Source organism: Oreochromis niloticus, linkage group LG23 (assembly GCF_001858045.2).
Source record: "Oreochromis niloticus isolate F11D_XX linkage group LG23, O_niloticus_UMD_NMBU, whole genome shotgun sequence".
NCBI classification, from domain to species: domain Eukaryota; kingdom Metazoa; phylum Chordata; class Actinopteri; order Cichliformes; family Cichlidae; genus Oreochromis; species Oreochromis niloticus.
This window is the reverse complement of record NC_031986.2, coordinates 44,448,484-44,471,202: the sequence shown is the minus strand read 5'-3', so window position 1 is coordinate 44,471,202 and position 22,719 is coordinate 44,448,484. Positions and strand designations below refer to the sequence as shown.

The following is a 22,719-nucleotide window of genomic DNA, read 5'->3' as shown; positions in this document are numbered from 1 at the left end:
TGAAAGACCCATAATTTAACTCAGTTTAAAATAATAAATTATCGAGTGACTGATCTAAATAAAAAACAAGATATCTCGTATTGTTTACTAGGCACTTTAGCAAATCGGTTTAATGAAAAAACAAAAAACAGCGGCGTCAGATTCGTCGGTTTCCCGTCCAGAGGTCGTCCAGCTGCCCGCCTGATCAGAAGTGGCTTCGGTTGCGGTTGGCTGGCTGTCAGTCTCTGGGAGCGGTGACAGCTGAACGGGTCGTTTTATCTTTAGCTTTGTGCCCAATACAGTCGCCACAATGTTTGAGGAAGCCAGCGAGGTGTTCGATAACATGTTTAAATCTTCATTTCCCCTCACCTTCATCGTCTTCATCCCGGCGGTGCTGATCCTGGTGTCTCCGCTCCCGGCCGAGGCGTCGCACGAGTTCACGGTGTACCGCATGCAGCAGTACGACCTACAGGGACAGCCGTACGGTAAGGTGGCTGCTTCTTTCGCCTGCTTGTCACAAAAAAAGCAGACATTCCTGCGTGAAGTTGGTGAGACTGGGCTCAGTGTCCGACACCAGTTAGCCTCGTTGTCATACACAGTAAGCGCCTAATTTCCTGTAGCGGAGTTTCAATGACACCAGGCTGCTAATGTAGCTTAGCATAAGCTAGCTCATTTCCTATGGCCCAAGCAGGAGCCAGGCTCCTTTAAATAATGCAACCAGAGCTTAGAGCTGAAGGCGTATCCTCATTTAGTGCGTTTAATGATTTTTTTAACTTAAATGTGAGAGGCGCAAAACCCTGGCAGGCCATTCCTCCTCAAATTGATAACTAGGTGGATGAGTGAATGACCTGTAGGACTGTATAACATGTACACTGAAGAGTGACTGAGGAGATGAAGGGTGTCTTAAAGGGATTCTGTGGCAGAAATAAGTAAAGCAGCTGTCAGCCTTGACAAATACTTCACCACTCCAAGGTCTGGGCCAAGCAGCTTTTTCCACCCTCAGCATCCCTGTGTTGAAAGATTAGTTTCAGGTCTCACCCAGTGCTGCTCCAAACCTTGTGTCTTGTGTCCTCAGGTACCAGGAATGCCATCCTGAACACGGAGGCCCGTACTGTGGAGGCAGAGGTGCTAAGTCGTCGCTGTGTAATCATGCGGCTGGCGGACTTCTCCTATGATAAGTACCAGAAAGCCCTGCGCCAGTCAGCGGGGGCTGTGGTCATCATCCTGCCAAGGAACATGTCTGCTATGCCGCAAGACATAGTGCAGGTAGCATCCCAGTCTGTAACACCACAATCCACTATCATGTGCTTCTTCATTTTCACTTCAGTGCTGTGTTGGTTTCCACAGTGGGTTTAGTATATAGTGAAGTCAGAGTTTATTTCTATAGCACATTTTAAACAAGTTGACCCAATTGCTCCACAGGTTATGCAAAATATACGCTCTACATAACGGTCACTAAATCAACAATACATTTAAAAATAAAACAAAGTAAAAAAAAAAAAACACACTTTCTATAATAAAAGCTAGGGTGCCCTGCTCAACTAGAACTGAAAAAGAGGTAACATCAGGTCCTTGGTGAGGTTCAGCGCACAGTCCTTTGACTGTTTCCAGGTTGATTGTGCTTTCATATTAAAGGTATTGTGTTAGGTTTGAATCCAGTCAAGGCCACACGATCAGACTTCAAAGGCTGAAGTTTTGGGATTGCATTTGCACCGTAGCACCTTGGCCCATCATTCTTTGTAATTTAGTAAAGCTGTGAAGCTGGTTTTGTTTTAATCAGAGCAGCAGCACATTTATGACAAGCCCGTCTGATTTGTATATTATAGGCTTATTTTGGTAACTCTGGTGTTTGTTTTTACATAATCGTGGGCCATTTTTTAAATACAAATTCACTAAAGCAAAGAGAAACATATAAGCCTACCCTGTCCTAATAAAAGCTCTGCTACCATTGAGTGAATGATCATTGATTTTATTAGTGTAGCTATAATTTATTGCATTACAACAGCAGCTAAGCTACTTTGTGCTCACAGCCTTAGTTTATATTTATAATTTGCAGAAGATATTATCAAGTAAGGCATCAGGTCTTGAGAGAAAAATCTTGATGGTACTGATGGTACTCGTGATGGTTGTATTAAGACATTTCACAACATGTGACTTACATGTATACATCGCAGGAAGGCAAAAATGCAGACACACCCAGTGTTGACATTTTTTTTTTATGCATAGTATATTTTTTTCCCCTCTCTACTGTTAATAGTCTGCACACAGACAAAACTAAAGCATAATTTTACAGCAATAAGTGCCATGCTCAAGGGCACCTCAGTTGTGATAGGAATAGGAAGGCAGTTGTTTTTTTGACAGCATCACCTCTTTGAGCTGTTTTTGAAGGGTTTCTTTGCACCGATTTAAGCCCGAGCATGTGCAACCTTCCTGACACCTGACGGACTGAATGTTGTTTCAGTAAAGCATCCTCTACATGTTATGACTACTTAAACCTCCCACTTCACGTGTGGGAATCTTCTGGAAAAGGAGGGAGTTATAGTAGTAGTAGGCATTTGATGTGTTATGTTAAACTAATTAACATGTCTGGTGAATTGTTATCTGCACAGATTTTTGTTACACTTCCAGAAAAGCTCTGTAAATGTGTAAAGCAGTTTGCTGCTTCCTCCCATCATTTGTTGTTCTCAGAAGATCAGCGCTGGCAGAGATGAAGCGGTTGAGTCAGATTTCCTTCCCTTTTATTAACTCTGCTGTCCTCGACCGTGTCTCTCTGTAGCAGTTCATGGAGTTGGAGCCTGAGATGTTGGCTACTGAGACCATCGTCCCCGTCTACTTCGCCATGGAGGATGATGAGCTGCTGTCTATCTACACACAGACCCTGACCTCCTCGTCCTCACAGGGCTCCTTGTCAGCAGCCGAAGGTAGAGAACCTGCTGATGATCTGCACTGTGCACAAAACTGCAATTTGTATGATTTTAAACGTCACGTTTTAGATTTTTATAATGTTTTTTTGTGCTTTCTCTAGTCCTGCTGCATACGGCCACAGCCAACGGCTTTCAGATGGTGACCAGTGGAGCTCAGAGCAAAGCCGTCAGTGACTGGGCCATCACCAGTTTAGAGGTGAGCCACATTACAAACTGGTTGGATGTTCATTTATCTTTTCTGATTTCATCCTTGTGTTGTTCCTTGCCAGACTTTGGTGGTGGATAATGCTCCTGCTTTACAGCCTCCTTTACAGCCATGTTAACCATACTTACCTCTGTAAAAACTGATCCATGAGATAATTGCCAGAGTGTTTACTGCTCCTTATGACAAATAAAAAAAGGAGAAATTAGATATTAGTTATATGCATTTTAATTTGCCTTATATTTTAGTTTGTTGCTCACAGTTAGTTTATATAAAAAAAAATATATATGGTGAGGTTGGGGTTTAAAAAAGTCACGTTGATGTAGAAGTCTAAAAACCTCATGTAGCAAATATGACACCATTACTAGAGGTGGGAACACCCCATAATACAATATTATTTTTTATATTTTGTCATATGCTGAATATTGCAATAACATATATGTGAGTTATCAGCTTATTTTCAACTGCAAATGATGTGCTTAAAGGTAAACTTTATCAATAACTTTTATCTTATCTGGATAAAACAGATAACTCAAAAATTATTTATGCAAAATGAGATCATCAAGCGTACAAACGCTGTCATTAAATCCTGCCATAACTGAAATCAGTTTGCGATCGAATACGGTCATTCGATTTGTTTCTGATCATTAAAAATCACATAGACAGAAATTCACATGCAGAAAGTTTCCAGATTCATATTTAACTATTAATTTGCACCCAGCGACGTTCCTTTGTGGTGCATGAGGTGAGTCCTCTTGTTCTTGTGTTTTAATTCATTTAATAAAATATTTATATTTAATGTCCCCTGTATTAATACAGTATTGCCACACAAAATATTGCAATACTATGCTGTACCGTGTTTTTTTCCCCACCTCGAATATTTAGATTGCAGGGACCTCCAGTGTAAGATTACAGTTTTCATGTCTGCTACGTGTGTGTTACTGACTTCCAGTAACACTTCCACCACATTGTCAGTAGTCACTGTTGTTGTATCTTAGTCACTATTGTAAACTCTGTAGAGTACGTGTATGTTCATGTGAGGTAGATGTAAAGTATTAGGTTATCCAGTGAGATCCACAGGAAAAACGGTACGGTGGTTACGACTGTGTTTTACATAACGAAGGGTCACAGTTTAAACTTTTGTTTGGCTCGTTTCTCTGAGAGCTTTTGAAGGCGTTTTCCTCCTACAGTGAACACGAGGAAAATCAACTGAGTGAAATGAAACACGGTTTAATTTACTCATTGGGGACGCGGCGCTCGCTTCTCCTCACTGCATAACATATGGTCTCTTAAATGTTGCCAAGGCGAGTCGTGTTAATTAGTATTTTTGTTTTCATAAAAAAGCCTTCAGGCCAAACCATACACTAATACTTAACAAAAACCTATTTTCTCTCTCTGCTTTGAGGTGGAACCTGCTGCTGCCTGAAGCTCTGACTGTTGGTTTAGCGTTTTGTGTGTGCGACTCTGAATATGTGGGTGGGCTTAAACTCCTGAACGAGAAACAGTCGAGCAGGCCAAAAGCTGTGGATTTACTCAGCAGGGATTACTCTGACTTGATTCAGTGTTTCTGGACGGGAAATAATTCAAAGAGTTCTTACAATAAACTGCAGTTTTAAACTGCTTGGTGCTGTTTGACTTTAGGTACTCGTGTGTAAATAGGTGATGATGATGAACAGTAACTGTAACACTGCTAAAAACATGCACACATGATCATATCTTTTGCTCTCAGCACATTAATTTGCCAAAAAAGACTGAACGCCATGAACAAAGTCATAATTGATTTTGACTGTTAGCTTAAATAAATATTCTAATAAAAACAGTTGTACTAAAGGCTGCATGTGTTTTAGTCATTACATTTAATGACATTTTCCTCTGGTTCTGCCAGAAGTTTCTTCCTGTTAAAGTGTTTTTCCTTCACGCTGTTGCCAGGTGTTAGTGCATAAGGGGTCGTGTGATTGTTGGGGTTTCTTTCTAATACGGTGTCGGGGCTTTACCTTACAGTCTTTGAGGTGACTGCTGTTGTGAATTGACACTCTCTAAATTAATAAAATGTATTTTATTATTTTATAAATATATGTATAAATAAAATTGATTTGTTTTGTTTTAAACATGTAAATATAAATAAAAATACAGAACAAAAAACAAAAAGAAAAAACAAATGAATGAACAATGAATTCATGTTATTTAAAATTGACATGCTCAAAATGATTTCATCTGAAGACTTTGTCATCTGTCCGTCTGTGCACAGCATCGCTCCTCCTCCGAGAGTGTCAGTCAGATTCATTTGTCCTTGACTCTTAGTCTGTAAAATCAGCAAACTGATGGGAGCAGGACTTTACATTAGAGTAACCTTTGAACAGACGAGCACGTTGATGTTTTGGTTTAAAATGTTCAAATGGATAGAAACTGTGTGTTTGCCTGAGAGTTTCATGGACTGTCTCAGTAATCGCAAACTCGTATTTAATGAAACAACTGTAGGGGATGCTTATCTCTAAACTTGCTTTACTCTAATTGGAGATGATTTATCTGAATTTCAGGAGCACATGTCACTCCATCCTCCATTCTCTTTTAATAAATGTAGGCGTGGTCCCTGCTGGTGAATGGTGAAGATTAAAGCTGATGCAGTCGACTGTTTTGGTACATTATATTGACTAAAAACAGTCATTTTGAGCTTTGTGTTAAAAAAGCCTGACTGCAGAGGATCAGCAGATTAGCAGAAGAGTGGAATTAACCGAACACAGTGAGATTGTTTTCTGTTCTTTCCCCTTTTATTCTCAGTGTGATATAACGGCTGAATCTGTTTGCTCACCAGGGCCGTCTGGCTGGAGTTGGAGGAGAGGACCTCCCCACCATCGTGGTGGTGGCCCATTACGACTCCTTTGGTGTTGCTCCGGTATGCTTCTTTTCTCCTAACTCAGTCATCACTGACAACTTGGACACAGTCAGGTGGTTTGTCAGTAAATATCTCCAGGATTTGCTAAAGTAGGAGAGGTTATATTTGTGGAGAGCTGGTCAAAAACGAGAAAATAGGGCAGCAAAGTAATCAGCCTGTGCTCTGTTGTGTAGTGGCTGTCATATGGAGCAGACTCAAACGGCAGTGGAGTGTCCATGTTACTGGAACTGGCCCGACTCTTCTCCAAACTCTACACCTACAAGAGGACGCACGCTGCGTGAGTAACAACGACCACGTTAAGATGCTTTCTGATCATTTGTGTCTCAGGTAGCACCGTGGTGCGATGTCTTCAAGCTAGACGTCGCACCGAAGGTCTGTTCTGCCCCTGCGTTCACACACACATGAACTCGAGTGACATCCCATTCTTAATCCAAAGGGTTTAATATGATGTCAGCTATAACAGCTTCCGCTCTTCTGGGAAAGCTTTCCACGGGGTTTAAGAGTTTTGTCAAAAATCCCCAAAACCATACTTCCAGAAGCATTTCTGTGAGGTCAGACGCTGATGTTGGATGAGAACGCCTGGCTCCGCTCTAATTCATCCCAAAGGTGTTCTGTCGGGTTGAGGTCAGGACTCTGTTTCCACAAAGTTGGGAGCATGAAATTGTCCAAAATATGCTGAAGCATTAAGAATTCCTTTCATAGGAACTTCTCACATCTTACATAAAGGGTGAGCCCAACTCCTAAAAACAACGACCCCACACCGTAATCCCCCTCCACCAAACTTGGCACAATGCAGTCACCGTTCTCCTGGCAACCGCAAAATCCAGACTCGTCCATCGAACTGCGCAATTGGTCACTCCAGAGAACAAGTGTCCACTGCTCCAGAGTCCAGTGGTGGTTTGCTTCACACCAACACTTTGCATTGTGCTTGGTGATGAAAATTAAGATGATTGAGCTGCGTCATTTCCGTCTGCCGTTTGTTTACTTTCTGGCAAAATGTCGAGGAAAAGTGCCGAGTTTTATCTGGAGCTTGTACCACTGATATTAATCTTTAATAGGGCTGTCAAAGTTGAGAGGAAACCAAAACAACTGCTGTACAATGCTCTCCGCCATCTTAGTTGAATTGGTCACATGACTGCATCAAATGACTAAAATGCGTCATGGTTTTTGAAAGCCTCCGTTTTCGCTGTCCACACCGCAACGCGAAAACGGCGTTTTCAAAAAACGCCGTCTCAGTGTGGACGGAAGGCCAAAACGGAGAGAAGAAGATGGGTTTTCAAACAAAAACGTATTAGTGTGGACATGGCCGAAGGTCACATGAAGTTTGGAGGTCTTTAGTGATCGAGTCTGCAGAAAGTCGCCGACCTCTGTGCTCTATGATTGCTGTTCCAAATCACTTCTGCTTTGCTATGTTACCTCTAACAGTTGACTGTGGAATATTTAGCAGCTATCACGGTGCAACGCGGCAATTCACTGAGATCCTGAGAGCAACTCCTTCTTTCACATGTTTATAGGAGCAGTCTGCATGACTTTATACACCTGTGGCCATGAAAGTGATGTGAACACCTGAATTCAGTGACTTAGATGGGTCAGTGAATACATCTGCAGCAAAGTGTATATGAGAAAACAGAAGTAGTATTGATTGCTGACCTCAGTAGTTCATGTGAACATAAGCTAGAGTCTGTTTGTTACGTCTGTCTCATTTGTTATGGTTAGGCTGCTTTTTGAGGACTGTATTGAATTATCTTTGCACTCGGCTGAGATAACGACCACATCTGACCGTGTTAAACACTCAGAGTGGTCAGTAATATCCTGATATGGTATGTCTGAAAGTACTTAACAGCAGAGGAAGTGAGAGAAATCGCTTGTTAAAGACCGTGAAAGTGGACTTTACCATAAGTGCATCGTTGGCACTACTGTAGGCCTTATATAAGATGGATGTAGTAAGTGATGGCATCCGTCAATGGTTTTTAATTGGAGCTGAACTGAAGCCTAGAGATTGGCTTCATCATTATTTTTTCCCTGCTGGAGCCAAGTCCGATCAAATATGGGAAGCTGAGTTATTACACAACAACCAAATCAAAACGATGTGACTGCAGGGCTGCGTTTAGCTCCAGCTAAACTTCATCAGATGCTTATTTAAAGTAAAAGAGATGTGCTGAGCATCTCACTGTCTTTACATGCTTCAGCTGATTGGGTAATGCCTCCTCAAAGTAATTTACACAAACACAGTACACTCATTTTATAGATTTGAATGTGCCCAAATTTAAGGACCCTCCTGACATCACTGTAGTTAGTCCAGCCACACATGCTGTCAATGTAATTTTATTCTTATTTAATGATATTATGGAAAAGAGCGGGCCTTTGTGAGGGTGATACAGTGGCTTGCAAAAGTATTCGGCCCCCTTGAACTTTCCCACATTTTGTCACATTACAGCCACAAACATGAATCAATGTTATTGGAATTCCAGGTGAAAGACCAATACAAAGTGGTGTACACGTGAGAAGTGGAACGAAAATCATACATGATTCCAAACATTTTTTACAAATAAATAACTGCAAAGTGGGGTGTGCGTAATTATTCAGCCCCCTGAGTCAATACTTTGTAGAACCACCTTTTGCTGCAGTTACAGCTGCCAGTCTTTTAGGGTATGTCTCTACCAGCTTTGCACATCTACAGACTGAAATCTTTGCCCATTCTTCTTTGCAAAACAGCTCCAGCTCAGTCAGATTAGATGGACAGCGTTTGTGAACAGCAGTTTTCAGATCTTGCCACAGATTCTGGATTGGATTTAGATCTGGACTTTGACTGGGCCATTCTAACACATGGATATGTTTTGTTTTAAACCATTGCATTGTTGCCCTGGCTTTATGTTTAGGGTCGTTGTCCTGCTGGAAGGTGAACCTCCGCCCCAGTCTCAAGTCTTTTGCAGACTCCAAGAGGTTTTCTTCCAAGATTGCCCTGTATTTGGCTCCATCCATCTTCCCATCAACTCTGACCAGCTTCCCTGTCCCTGCTGAAGAGAAGCACCCCCAGAGCATGATGCTGCCACCACCATATGTGACAGTGGGGATGGTGTGTTCAGAGTGATGTGCAGTGTTAGTTTTCCGCCACACATAGCGTTTTGCATTTTGGCCAAAAAGTTCCATTTTGGTCTCATCTGCCCAGAGCACCTTCTTCCACATGTTTGCTGTGTCCCCCACATGGCTTGTGGCAAACTGCAAACGGGACTTCTTATGGTTTTCTGTTAACAATGGCTTTCTTCTTGCCACTCTTCCATAAAGGCCAACTTTGTGCAGTGCATGACTAATAGTTGTCCTATGGACAGATTCCCCCACCTGAGCTGTAGATCTCTGCAGCTCGTCCAGAGTCACCATGGGCCTCTTGGCTGCATTTCTGATCAGCGCTCTCCTTGTTCGGCCTGTGAGTTTAGGTGGACGGCCTTGTCTTGGTAGGTTTACAGTTGTGCCATACTCCTTCCATTTCTGAATGATGGCTTGAACAGTGCTCCGTGGGATGTTCAAGGCTTGGGAAATCTTTTTGTAGCCTAAGCCTGCTTTAAATTTCTCAATAACTTTATCCCTGACCTGTCTGGTGTGTTCTTTGGACTTCATGGTGTTGTTGCTCCCAATATTCTCTTAGACAACCTCTGAGGCCGTCACAGAGCAGCTGTATTTGTACTGACATTAGATTACACACAGGTGCACTCTATTTAGTCATTAGCACTCATCAGGCAATGTCTATGGGCAACTGACTGCACTCAGACCAAAGGGGGCTGAATAATTACGCACACCCCACTTTGCAGTTATTTATTTGTAAAAAATGTTTGGAATCATGTATGATTTTCGTTCCACTTCTCACGTGTACACCACTTTGTATTGGTCTTTCACCTGGAATTCCAATAACATTGATTCATGTTTGTGGCTGTAATGTGACAAAATGTGGGAAAGTTCAAGGGGGCCGAATACTTTTGCAAGCCACTGTATATGGCTGGTAACCTGTGTTGTCTTGTTTTATTGAAAAATCTGTGAATTTCTCTGTTATTTTGACTATTTGTTGAATGACCACAAGCACTCAGGAGATTTAGATTTGATTGAATTTTATTTCTATAGCCCTGAATCACAACAACAGTTGCCTCACGGCGCTTTATAACAATCAAATTACCCACTTTGAACAAGCACTCGGCAACAATGCAAAAGAAACAGGAAGAAACCTTCGGCACAACCAGACTCAGGGAGGGACGTCCGTCTGAGGAGAAAGACAGACTAACAGACACGCAGTGGAGGAGAGCGAGAGATTTATTTAGTTTGTTTGTTGTTATTTGGCTTCTTCCACTTTAGCCTCAGCTTCAAGTTGTGGTCGTTGCATTTTAGATAAAACTCTTTGGACATATGCGTCATTTTAGAAAAACCTTGTTTTTTATTTTCCGTAGACGCCATAATTTCCAGCTGCTAACTCAGCATCATTTAAACACCACGTTCTGTCTGAGTGTTGCTGACCACGTGTTTACAACCACAGTGATGGCTGCTTCCAGCAGGATAAGACGCCATGTCTCAAAGCTTAAAAGTGTGCCTAGAAGACACCGCCCACACCATTACATCACCATTACATCACCACCAATAACACAAAGCAGGGCAGATCCATTCTTTCATGTCGTTTGCACACTTGAGCGAAACATCACATCAGCTCGAAGCTTGAAGCATTTTAGACATTCTCCTCTGGGCCCCGCCCCCCGGCCTGTCTGACACCATGTCACATTTACATCTCTGATTGGACTGATTTGTTGCCATGTGATTGGCTGATTAGATGTTTGCAGTGAGTGTATATACCAATATTGCAATATAGAGTTCTCATGTATCGTGAATCGTGCTGTGTTCAGGTACAACCTGCTGTTCTTTCTGTCCGGTGGAGGAAAGTTTAACTACCAGGGCACCAAACGCTGGCTGGAGGACAATTTAGACCACACAGGTATCGTTCAGCAGTCTCACACAAACCCCTGACGTATTCATGCATCCATAATCCACATTTCAACATCAAGTTAATGTATATAAAAACATATTTTATAATTATTTAATATAGTTTGTAGTATTTTTAGTAGTAATGTGTTTAAAAGCTGGTTAGATCTGTTGTCTCTTCTTCCCCGTCTTCCTCGTCAGACTCCAGTCTGCTGCAGGATAACGTAGCCTTTGTGTTGTGTCTGGATACTTTGGGGAACGGAGACTCTCTGCACCTCCATGTGTCCAAACCTCCCAAAGAGGGAACCCCTCAGTATTCCCTGCTGAAAGAGCTGGAGGCGGTAAGAAGTCACAGACTCGATGATGGCAGAGTCTTGGAGCACCTTAGAAGGATCACCTCGTCTCACCTTTCTTTCAGAGGTTAAATTCTTCTGTGTCGTCCTCCCAGGTGATTACGAGTCAGTATCCAGAGGTCAAGTTCTCCATGGTCCACAAGAAAATCAACCTGGCTGACGACATGCTCGCGTGGGAGCACGAACGTTTTGGGATCCGCCGCCTGCCCGCCTTCACTCTGTCCCACCTGCCCTCGCACCGCCTGGCTCAGCGCTCCAGCATCATGGACGTGCGGTCAGTGTCCCCCTCCTCTCGCCACGGAGCGGGAGAGCCCCCTGCTGGGTGGGTTCATTATTGCAAGTCTCTTGAATCACCAAAAAATAGTGTTTCCATTCCAGCTGCTGGTCATGAGCTGTGGTCAGATTCTTGTTTTCGCTCAGGAAGGTTGTGACTGAAATGGTCTTTATGATGAGATGGTCATTTTCTTTAAATTGCCTTTAACATTGATACACCAGACCATCTACATAACCTGTATTTCTTTTTTTGTTTTTACTCCATTTTCTTTATTTTATGATATTTTCCACCAAGATTCAGGAAAATCGTAGCAAAGTCATCATCTAGATGGTCTTTTTTACTCTACAGACAGGCAGGAGTTTTCCATGCTGTCAATAATGTTTATAATGTTTCATCTAAACGAGGTTGTAAGGAGTCAGGAGAGTCGTTTCCTCTCCTGTAGCCATCGATTTGTCTTTTCTCTGTGAGCGAGCGTCTTCTCAGACTTCCTACGTCTCAGCCTGTCTGTGTGTGAAAACAGACGCTCTGTGATCAGTCTCACTTCTCTCCCTGGTTTCTGCTCTTCGCCTCGGACGACTTCCTGTCCTCTAACTGTCTGCAAACTTGTATTTGTGTCTTACAGGCCTCACGTAGATGTGAAGAAGCTCAGCAGGAACACCAAGCTGGTAGCAGAGGCTCTGGCGAGGGTCGTCTACAACCTTACAGAAAAGGTATTAACAGCATTTTTAAAAAGGTTTAAACAGATGACGATTATAGAAACTGTGATGCTAATGTGACCTGTTTGTTATTCTTTTTACTGCAAAGGGAGCACCTGGAGACCTGCAGATTTTCACTGAGCAGATGGTACGTCACCTGTCTGTCCTGGTAAATCATCTGTAGCTTCAATGATCTGAATTTATAAGACATAATCCGAGTCGCACGCCTGCCTGGAACCTGATTAATTTTATTTTCCTAAAACATACACAGTGCAGCAAATAACTTGAGCATTCATTTTTAGTTCTGAATCTGGATTTATTACATCTTCAGTCTCTCAGCGATCACAGGTGATGAGCTCACACATGTCTTTTGTAATATGGTTGGTCTGCTACCAGCAGGTGCAGGAGGAGCAGCTGTCAGCCGTGGTGGACTGGCTCACGGCGCAGCCCAGAGCTGCTCAGCTGGTGGACAAAGACAGCACGGTGGTGTCCACCCTTGAGTATCACCTGGGACGCTACCTCAAGGATGTCAAAAGACACTACGTCAAAGCTGACAAGAGGTAAAAAAAAGGAAAAAGTCCACATCTGCAGTGATGGGAGGAAGGTTTATTTGATTATATTTTGTAGGTTTTGATCTGTTTCCTCGTCAGCATGTCAGCTTTTCATTCTCTCCTCTTCAGGGATCCAGAGTTTGTGTTTTATGACCAGCTGAAGCAGACGATGAATGCTTACAGGTACGGCTTCAGGGAGCTCGTTTTCTCTGCACGGAGGGGCTTTAAGGCTCCTCGTACCTCTGCAGCTCACAGCTAAATGTTGCCTCTAGGCTGTGATGTCATAATTATTTTTGAAACTTTGTTGCATATGAGATCAAATTCAGAAATTAAAACATGATGTAGTAATGCCAAAGATTATTATCTGCTGTCTTTCCCATGTTAAACTGCTCTGTGTTCTTTTCTTTTTTCTCACTCAGAGTGAAGCCCGCTATCTTTGACCTGCTGCTGGCTGTCTGCATCGCAGCCTACCTGGGGATGGTGTATTTGGCTATCCAGGTAAGTCTGTCCTCTGCTGTCATGTCACTTTATTCATGATGGCATATTTTCGACTCAGGCCTGCGCTCTTCAGATACATTAAGGGAACACTTAACTCTCACATCAGATCCAGGGAACCAAATACTCAAGTCGGGCAATTGACTGAGTACAAAATGATGTAACGAACATCAGCGGAGACGAACTTTAACCGTTAAAGGCTTGATTTGATTCACAGTCACATAAAAAGTTAAAGTTTTAAATCACAGGCTGAATCAGTGATGTTGCTGTTTGCACTCCTGACACAGTCTGGATATGAGACGGCGAATTCGTTCAGATTCGGATCACTGCTGTGATGCCGTTTGGTGGATTTGAACACAGTGTTGCATAATGTCCTAAAACGACTGCGTGGGCCGGTCAGTGTCTTTGTCATCCAGGATCTGCAGAGACGCTCGGGCCGCTGTACCCGCGTGAGGCCCAACAGCTGGTCTTTCATCCTGTTACCCAGCAGGTTACAAATATGCTGCCCCAGTTATACTGGATTATGTTGCAGGTGGAATAAAGTTCACCACAGCACATCCAGAGACTTTCACATCTCTCACGTTTACTCTGTGTGAACAGCTCTCATTGGTGAAGAAAACGGCGTCCTCCTGTGGCCTTGTCTAGCTCTTCTCATGTAACCTGTTCCCTGGTGTCTCCTCCACACTCTTAGGATCACTGTTAATGTTTTGTCAATGCCTCTTTTTGTATAGGACACACCATCTTATTCTTTTGCCTTTTTAAAAGCTAACACTAACAGTATTAACAAAGAGATCAGAAATTCATTAACAGATTTATTGCACTTCTCAACAATGAAGCGCCATCTGGTGGCAGATTGCTGCATAACCTTTAGAATACAACAATTTACTGGCATTTAGCATCAATTAAAATGGAAAACAATTAGTCTGGTACCGACTACAAGAGCAGCTAGATTAGCCCCAAGGCCAACTACAGACATACACTAACCCACACTAACACTAACCACTACCCCACACCTCACCAGGTGTAGTTAGTCAGCCAGTACCTGAAGATGAGTCCACTGTGGGGCTATAGAGGTCTGCAGGGAGTGTTGGGCTCGCGAGACTAACCCTGTTCCTTTTGTCTCTTTGCAGAACTTCGGACTCCTGTACAGTGTTGTCCGTAGAATCACTCAACCCAAGGCCAAGGCCCACTAAGGCGTGCAGCAGCGTTTATTGCCCCGGACCCTACTGTACCCTTTTTCCTCAAATTCAATAAACTCTAGCCAATAAGACACTGAGGCTGGACCGAGCTGCTGTTGTCACGATGGTTTTCAAACCAGCAGAATCACTTCCATTTCCTTCGTCCCTAATGCACAAACAATGATGTCAGATCCTGTCTTGCTGCCAACTTTGACCCGTTTGGTCTCATGGACCAGAATAATCAGGAATCATTTCAGTCTCCACAGACGTCTCTGTCATTCATTCAGTGTGGTCACTCATGTTGTTTTTAACCTCTAATGACGGGGGTTAATCTCACAGGTCATGATGAGATTGGTTGAGATGTCACGTCGCTGCACCGATCGCTCCTCGTCCCTCTTCTCGGCGTACTTCACGAACGTTGTGACGTCATGTGTTGTCTCAGGCAGCTAGAGTGGGAAGCTGACCGCACAGTTTAACCCAGAATTTCCTTTTGTCAGGAGGGCTGATCACCAGGGATCCAAGTCTCTCTAAATATAACGCTCACACGATCAGTCGCTGACGGTTCGCCGTGTCTGAAATCGTCTAGTGTGTAGACTCTGAGTGGAGATGTGAGTGTTGTGTCGAGAGCGACTGGAGCGTTTCCTTTGAGTGAAACCCTCAAACACGAGTACTGTTTACGGACATGACGCCGATCTGTCTAAATGAAATGTGAAGTAGTCTTTAGATCGTATCTCCAAGCCTTTTCTTTTTCCCAGTGCAGAATGATGAGTAAACCTTTCCCAGATGAGAACTGAATAATACAAATCCCCTGTCACATCATTAATGTAGTTGTGTAGTGATAGTTTTCACGTTGGCGTGTCCTTGTTTGCTTTTCGTGCCATTTGTTTGTTTCCTGGTGCTGTGACGTGTCGTCTTTGTCTGATTTGCCTTTTTTAAATCTCCAAACTGATTTAGAGAAATGGTCACGCTGGTGGCACGAGCTACTCGGAGAGCTTGTTTCAAAATGTCACACGGAGCCATGTTTTTTCTCTCTTATCTAATCAATACAATATGCCCCTCCCCTTTTCTAATCAGTAGATGGGACCTTTTGCTGACTTGCAAAAATATGATTTGACCAAATCAGATATTTTTTAAATCCTTGCCCTCGTCTTTGCTTTGGGTGAAAAGTGTTAATTTGCTTTTTTTTAAAAAAAATGTATTTTCTCTGTTACCACATGACCTGTGACCCCTCCCCCTCCCAATCAGCAGACCCATGGAGGGGGAAATGACTGTGTGGTACATATGAGTTATAATTTATTAAATGGCTTTGTTTTTGTTTCGTGCACTGAATCTGCTTCACCTCATCTGCAACACTTGATCTTTGCAATGAAAGTGAAAACGGTTGTGATTAAAAATAAATGATACATGAAAAACACTCAAATCATTCTTTACCCACATGTTTTATTTAATGAGAAAAAAATGAAACGATAACATTGGCTGAATGGTATTAAAATTGTATTACAAAAAAGCAAGTATGAGGTTTGTTTTTATCAAGTAGTCGTGTTTTAGAAAGTGGCCAGATTTAGTTCAGCTGAAAACCTCGGGGGTCATTTGTACATCTTTGTGCATCAACGGTCCAAAACAAAGTTAAAACACATTTGAAATTAAAGCGATTTCGTTAATCACCCTTCAGTCACACTGGTAACAATTGCCAAATGCACCTTTTAATTTTGATCTACTGATGAACAATAAAAATAATACTAATAAATTACAGTGCAATGCGTAAAAATACCTGCAGGGCTTTTTCTGGCCCTGTCACTCAGCGCTCCTCTTCGCTCATCACCGGCTCCCACAGACACTCGCCTCATCAGCTCGGGTGGAAATTTTGGCACAATCAATTCATGACAAAGCTTTGGGTCAAAAAGTTTGAGGCAGTTTCTGAAAGTTTGTTTCTGCCACCGAATTTCTTTTTATTTCATTTTTTTGCAATTGAAATTTTCATTAACTCTACCTGGCATTTTTTTTTTTTTCAGAGGTGGAAAAAAAGTTTCCATATTGACCAGAAACAATCTGAATGTAATTTTTGTTTGTTTATTGGGAGAGGACGAAGCTGAGGTGCCAAGATCAACGTGTAATAATCTGCTTACTGCAGTCTCTTAAATAAGGTGACTTCTCAAACATGCCGTTACACTGATGAGTCTGTGGAAAGTACCCTTTGTGTCATCACTCCCTAAAACATTTTTAGTAACTGCAAACCAGCCAACATACCTGAACAACAACAAAAACACCAGATGCGACCTCATCAGTAAGGTCGCCCTGTCAGTTATGATGCTTTGGCGACTGTATGCATACAGGGACCAAATATATCCTCCTCCTTTCACTTTTCATCACCTGCAACAGGAGGTCCTGGGAGTCCTTCACTGATTTATCATCACTCCCCTAAATATAAGGGAATGGGGGCGATGAGGTGAGAGCGTACAGCGTGCTGTGCTGCTAACATCTCGGTCCGTTTATGCTGGTTTAACGATGTGTTTGTAAACACTAACATCACGCCCTGATGTTTATGGTGTATGCTGATGAGGTCCGTTCACATGACCTCAGCTGTACGCCAGTGTTGACAGGATGGTTTTAGTCAACTCTGAGCCGGCGCTGGGCGATATGGGTGAAATCTGTCATAATGATCATTTTTTATATTCAGAATTTGTACTTGCTGATTAAAAACACAATGAGGTTCTGAAGGACAGTGACCAGGGTGGAAGCAGTTAGCACGTTGGCTAGTGTTATGCATAACCATACTGCCCACCCCAAGAACAGTTACTTGTACAGACATCAGCGCAGCTGTACGACACGGTGGGAGAGACCTTTCTGAGAGCGCCACATCAGGATTTAGGGGGTGAGTCACACCTGATCCAGGTCGTGGATTGTTGAGGGTTTACTGCAGACTTCATTCTGAGCTCATCAGCAAACTATGGATAGTCTCGCCTCACAGCTGAAGCAGAAGGACAGCAACATGTCGGATCAACCGTGTCACCTACAGTACAGATGTGTCATAACTACAGTAAAACGAGTGCAAGCCAGCATTCAGATTAAATGGAAGAGGTCGGAGACTAGATCCAGATGTTTGCCACGTAGATGGACAACCCCCCCCCCCGGTCCCTGAAAATATCCAACCTGGGCTGTCAGACGATCAGCGACTCGCACACAGCAGGAAAAACAACGACACATCTGAAATATAAACAGTGCTCTCTCTCAGGAAAAATAACAGCAGCAAATTAAAATAAATCAACGCAGATAACCTGCACTAACAGATACTAAGGAAAAGGAAATAAGTTAGCTCTATCCCCCCCCCCCAAACACGATGCGAGGAGCGTGGAAGACAAACAAAGCAAAGCGGATCGTCTCATAGGGACAGACGACATCTGCAGCCTGCTCCAGCAGCACAAGCATGCTGTTCATCCAAACAAGCGCTTGAATTTGATCGAGAAGGTGGAAAAACAGAAATATCCCTTATTTTCTACAGCGGCCATTCCCACTAAAGCACGAGCTGGAAACCAGCGAGGGAAAACCGAGGGAACGGTTCCCTTTCACTCGAGTTCAAGTTATTAATATGCTCAAATTACAAATCATAGAAAAATCTTCCCTTAGGCTGGGGGAAACGTTTCTGGGACATTTGTGTGTTCTGTGGCCTCGCTGCTCAAAAAAACACAAAGAAAACAAACAGATGCCCTTTAGGACGAGTTAGTAAAAACTTCATGATTACACAGCTGTAGGATGTTTCGTGATAATTTCATAGCAGTTCCAAAATCATTCCGATGTCATGCATTTCTGAATTCCATAATCTGCGCATACATAACGTTTTGTTTTTCGTCATTCAGTCTTTCCATGATTGTTATTGGCTCCTTTTTTTTAGCCGCCACCACCTGAAATCTTTTGATTCTGAAACCCAGTCAATCAAGTCCAGCTATTTGCCGTCATTAAACCAGCAATCAGCTTGTACACCTTCATGTCAGCAACAGATGCTCTGCGACACATACACACACACACACACACACACACACACACACACACACACACACACACACACACACGGGAACGAATAATTTAAAAAACAAAACAAATAAACTTTCCGTACAGGAATGACAGGTGGATATTCCTAATGCCTGCTGATGGTCAGTACAAGAGAAACAAAAGATTAAAAAACATCCACTTTCTACACACACACACACACCCACACACACCTACACACACAGCCTGGTTTTTTGAAATCAAGCTAATTGAAAGCAGGCAGCCAGAGCCGCCTGGTCCCAGCCACCGACTTGTGCGATGATATGAAAATCAATACATGTGGTGAAGCGGCCATAAGGCCAGGCAGGCTTTCTCACACCACCGCGCCGTGTTTGTTTTTTGCCCTTCTTCCTCATATCATAGGTCAGAGAGGACGGGCGGAGGTGTAAGACAGAGGAAGCGATTCATTAGGAATTACTAAATATCTAAATGTCTACAGAACCATTTACAGGCCGAAACCTTTCCTCGCCTGGCGCTGCGGTGCTGTCCAGGGTGCTATAGGCCCTGCACAACTGTACGCGACAATCACAGTCCAGCTCTCATTCAGACTGCTCGTTTCTACTGAATCTGTCAAATGTAAAGTTAACAAGAGTAAGACAAAAAGTCGGCTGAAATAACATTCACAGTGCTCCAATTAAACCAATCTGGAAACAAAATGACAGCGATGATTTGAAATGTTCTAAAAACAAATACAGAGAGTAAAAAGTCATCGGACCCTAACTCGATGTTTCCCTTTATTTTCCTTTCACGATGCTCTTCCTTTAAAACATGCTCCACGTTGAAGGAGGGCGTCTTTGTCTTGCGTGTACCAGCAGCCTAGTGCCAGGTGGTGGTGACGGAGGGCCTGTTATAAATGCTTCTCCTTTGTGATCCCGTTCTGCACGTGTTTCCTGGAAAGAAAGCCAGATGGGAGAGAAAGGAGTGAGAATCCTGAGGTGATCAGCAGAAGTGAGACATCAGCAGACAGAGGGCATATCAGAAGTGTTCAAGGCCAGGCAGATAAGGACCAAACAGCACGTCCGTGGGCTTTCTTACATGAACTCATCTGCCTGTGGGACAGGAGCGCACGTCTGATAACTCAGCCTACCTGAGTTAGTATTCAAAATGAGGCTAGTTTTAGAGCCGTGGTGGTCAAAGGCCACGGTGATAACCAGCAGCACACAGCAGGGATGCACATGGCAGCCCCTCAGATAACGACATGAATCTATAACCTCACTTTGCTTTTTGTCAGCACTTCTTAGTTTAAAGCTCACGGCTGCAAATACAGGTTACACAAGATTCACAGAGAAACAGCTTGTGATGATCATATCATGTGGTGACTTTGGATGTAGGCTAACTGCTTCCACAGGTTATGAAAGCGCATTTCTTCTGCTTAACCAGCTGTCGGTGGACTGTGGGAGGGAGCTCTGCAGGCAAATATGTATTACAGCATGTAGCAGATCAAGTTTACACAGTGGCACCGATGTGAAAACAGAGGTTTTAAATTCTGTCACGGGCTGTGAAAGGGATTTTAAAATGTAATATTTCAGTTATAAACAAATGTAATTTTAACACCTGGGACTCATTTGAGGTACCAGAACTTTTTCTGTAACTTGACAAATTGGTCATGTAGAAAAACTGAGACTACTGTTGAAATTGAACTTCTTTTTCTTATATGGAGAAACTGTTTAGTTAAATGTCTTTACACTGACAGGAAGGGGAGTGTCACTGCTCCAGCATCCGGTGTCCCACAGTGAATTAATTTAATATCTCTGCATTAAAGCTTCCTCTTTGTCTAACCAGCTGTACAATGTAGCCTACAAAGGCTTAAATATATAGCAGCACATCTTACCTTAATGCTAGCAATGCTATGTTAAACGCTAATTGTAGTGTCAGCTTGCTAACATGCTAAATTAGCTAAACATCAGCATGCTAAGATACATGCTGTTTGCAATGGATCATTAGCATCTAGCTAATAGACGCTATGCAGACCGACAGAACCACCTTTACCAGCATTAACTTGAAGTAATGGGAAGGAACTTTGACGGAGCCACAGCACCACCTTAATTCTTTTTTTTTACTGCTTTTTTTCTGTAGTTTTTCCTGCTGTGCTTGAGATCATTGTCCCGGCCACTCCTGGGAATATTGTGGAACTGTGTTAACTCCTGAATGATCCACATCATAAAACTGCCCAAAACTCTTGTTTTATACAGGTGATCACATTTGCTGATGATCAGTTACTTAAGTGTATTTAATTAGAGCACCTGGTTGGTCCTTAATTATTTCCAGTCGACTGCATGTAGGAGAGGAACACAGCTTTCAGCGTGGCAGTCTTTCTATTGGCCAGTAGGGGGCGATCTCCTGAGCAGTGTCTATTAAGTCTACCAGAAAATGATCCTACATCTTACTTAATTTATGACCTTGTAGTCTCAAGCCTTCCTTAGTATAACGTTATTCTTTGTTCCCACTTAAATTGGAATAGCAGGAAGGGCATGGCTACTAAGAGCCGCTACAATTTAAGCATCCAGTGTCCTCAGTTTGTTTGTCTCACGGCTTAGTGCATCGCTGCCTCCCACTGGTGTGTTTGGCATCTGAGTGAGTGGGTAGCGTTCTGTGTTTGTGTCCCATCAAACAGCATTATAAAGGGAAATCTGTCTAATGTCCAGTTTGCCAAATTCTCCTTTCACACGGTTGGTTGGGAACCCACGAGCACATGGAGTACAGGCTCCAGGAACCCACTGAGTTTCTCTGCTAGCACCAATCCACTCGCCAGCCTGAATGTCCGGGCGTTAGCCTTGTAAATATGATGTCATCTTTCTGAGGCCAAGTTTACCTGATGCTTCGATGTTGTATAGCTTTCTGCTGTCTGCTTCCCACTCAAGCTGTCACTGATGATTCAGCCTCTCGTGGATGAATCGGTCAGCTCAAAGCACAAAGCACAGCATCATAGAGCTGCTCGCATGGCTTTGGGCTCGCCGTTTTGTTTGTTCGTTTAGTATACTCGACATATTCCAGTAAGGCTTGGCTACAGAAATGTGTTTCTTCATTAAATGTGTATTTTGGTAATGTCTGGATGTCTTGTAGCCTCAGGCAGTGCTCAGGGAGGATGGTTGAAACAGGACTGTTTACAGTCTAATGTGTTAAATCTAATAATTTATTATTAATGTGGAAATTCTGCCACTGAACATCAGCACAGCTGCTCTGGTTTCCTCTAAAATGAGATCTACATTACATGACCCAAAGTACACATGCTGAAGGTTGGGCTCACCCCTGTGCAGAGTTGTGATGTCCAGCATCATCAGTGCTGTTTTCTGCCGAAGGTTCTTTCCTGCTGTCCTCGTCCTCGTACTCCCTAACATCGTTCACCTCCTTTACTTTCAGCAGCTTCACTACAAACATCACAATGAACTGCACACAACAGGGGAGGAAAACAGGAAATGCAAAGAAATCAGACGGCGTGTCCAAAAATGAAAGACTTTCAGGGTTTGAATGAAACATTTGACAAAACCAGTGTCCTCACCAAGAACCAGTAGATGTTCATGAGAAGCAGGGCGAAGAGAAGCGCATTGAAGAAGAAGTAAAAGGGGATGTGGGGGACGGACTGGAGGCTGGACACACATGTGGCATACATGACTTTGAGGGGGAACCAGTACAGACGGAACCAGAACCTGAGAGAGACGAAAATGGGAACACAATTTAGTACATCTCCGCTCGTCCTCAGCATCTCCGAGACAGAATAATTATAACGCTGTCAAGACCACAAAACGCTTCACCGTGACAGAGAACAAATGGAGAACGAGCAGCTGAGGAAAATGAGCCGTATGCCGAGCGGATATTAAATCTCTCACCAAGTGATGCTGAAGCTGACGGAGCCCAAGTTGGACAGCACGTCGTTTAGCAGGTAATAGCCTCCTCCTCTGGACTTCAGGTAGACGTTGAGCTTGGTGAACTCCAGCTGGATGTCGTTGATGTCGTGCAGGAATAACACTAGAATCCCGATGTTGTGGTATCTGGAGGACAGAGAGCACAGACTGTGGGACGAGGATCCTGATAGATGCTGAGCTCAGTGACAAGCAGAAAGCACAGCTCACTCTCTGGGCAGACTTGACTTTGACATTTTCTACACATTCACTCTGTTGTCTTTGTTCTTTTGGTCTGTACAATGTGATATTTAGACATACCACATACCATTTTAT

At 43.1% G+C, this 22,719-nt stretch overlaps 2 protein-coding genes across 6 annotated transcripts in view; one reads left to right on the top strand and one right to left on the bottom strand.

The window, feature by feature from the left end:
- Window positions 1-159: 159 nt before the first annotated feature.
- Window positions 160-16,841, top strand: ncln (nicalin). Of its 4 annotated transcripts, none has more exons than XM_019351590.2 (15): window positions 160-464; window positions 1,055-1,245; window positions 2,756-2,900; window positions 3,005-3,099; window positions 5,918-5,998; window positions 6,172-6,275; window positions 10,879-10,967; window positions 11,156-11,295; window positions 11,403-11,581; window positions 12,204-12,291; window positions 12,386-12,424; window positions 12,676-12,836; window positions 12,957-13,010; window positions 13,247-13,325; window positions 14,453-16,841. In XM_019351590.2, exons 1-15 carry the CDS (start codon window positions 290-292, stop codon window positions 14,513-14,515), a joined length of 1,683 nt encoding a protein of 560 aa, XP_019207135.1. In that variant the 5' UTR covers window positions 160-289; the 3' UTR covers window positions 14,516-16,841. The 4 variants fall into 4 exon arrangements, with proteins under 4 accessions (XP_019207135.1, XP_005479220.1, XP_005479219.1 ...); XM_005479163.4 differs by having other exon boundaries at window positions 12,673-12,836; XM_005479162.4 differs by having other exon boundaries at window positions 11,403-11,629; window positions 12,673-12,836.
- The window catches only part of cers1 (ceramide synthase 1), a 35,751-nt gene continuing 28,723 nt past the window's right edge, over window positions 15,692-22,719 (bottom strand). For both annotated transcript variants that reach the window (XM_003439983.4, XM_005479161.4), the window contains exons 4-7: window positions 22,372-22,533; window positions 22,044-22,191; window positions 21,792-21,931; window positions 15,692-19,434 (exon numbers count right to left, since the gene is read on the bottom strand). In XM_003439983.4, the coding sequence (XP_003440031.2) occupies window positions 19,392-19,434; window positions 21,792-21,931; window positions 22,044-22,191; window positions 22,372-22,533 (493 nt within the window). In that variant the 3' untranslated portion in view covers window positions 15,692-19,391. The remainder of the gene's footprint in view (window positions 19,435-21,791; window positions 21,932-22,043; window positions 22,192-22,371; window positions 22,534-22,719) is intronic.

What these genes read in the sequence shown, in the direction of transcription:
- ncln (XM_005479162.4), top strand. Translation starts at nt 290, where the DNA reads ATGTTTGAGGAAGCCAGCGAGGTGTTCGATAACATGTTTAAATCTTCA. An exon ending in TGCCGCAAGACATAGTGCAG is followed by an intron (nt 1,246 to 2,755) that starts GTAGCATCCCAG and finishes GTCTCTCTGTAG; the next exon opens with CAGTTCATGGAGTTGGAGCC. An exon ending in TACAAGAGGACGCACGCTGC is followed by an intron (nt 6,276 to 10,878) that starts GTGAGTAACAAC and finishes TGCTGTGTTCAG; the next exon opens with GTACAACCTGCTGTTCTTTC.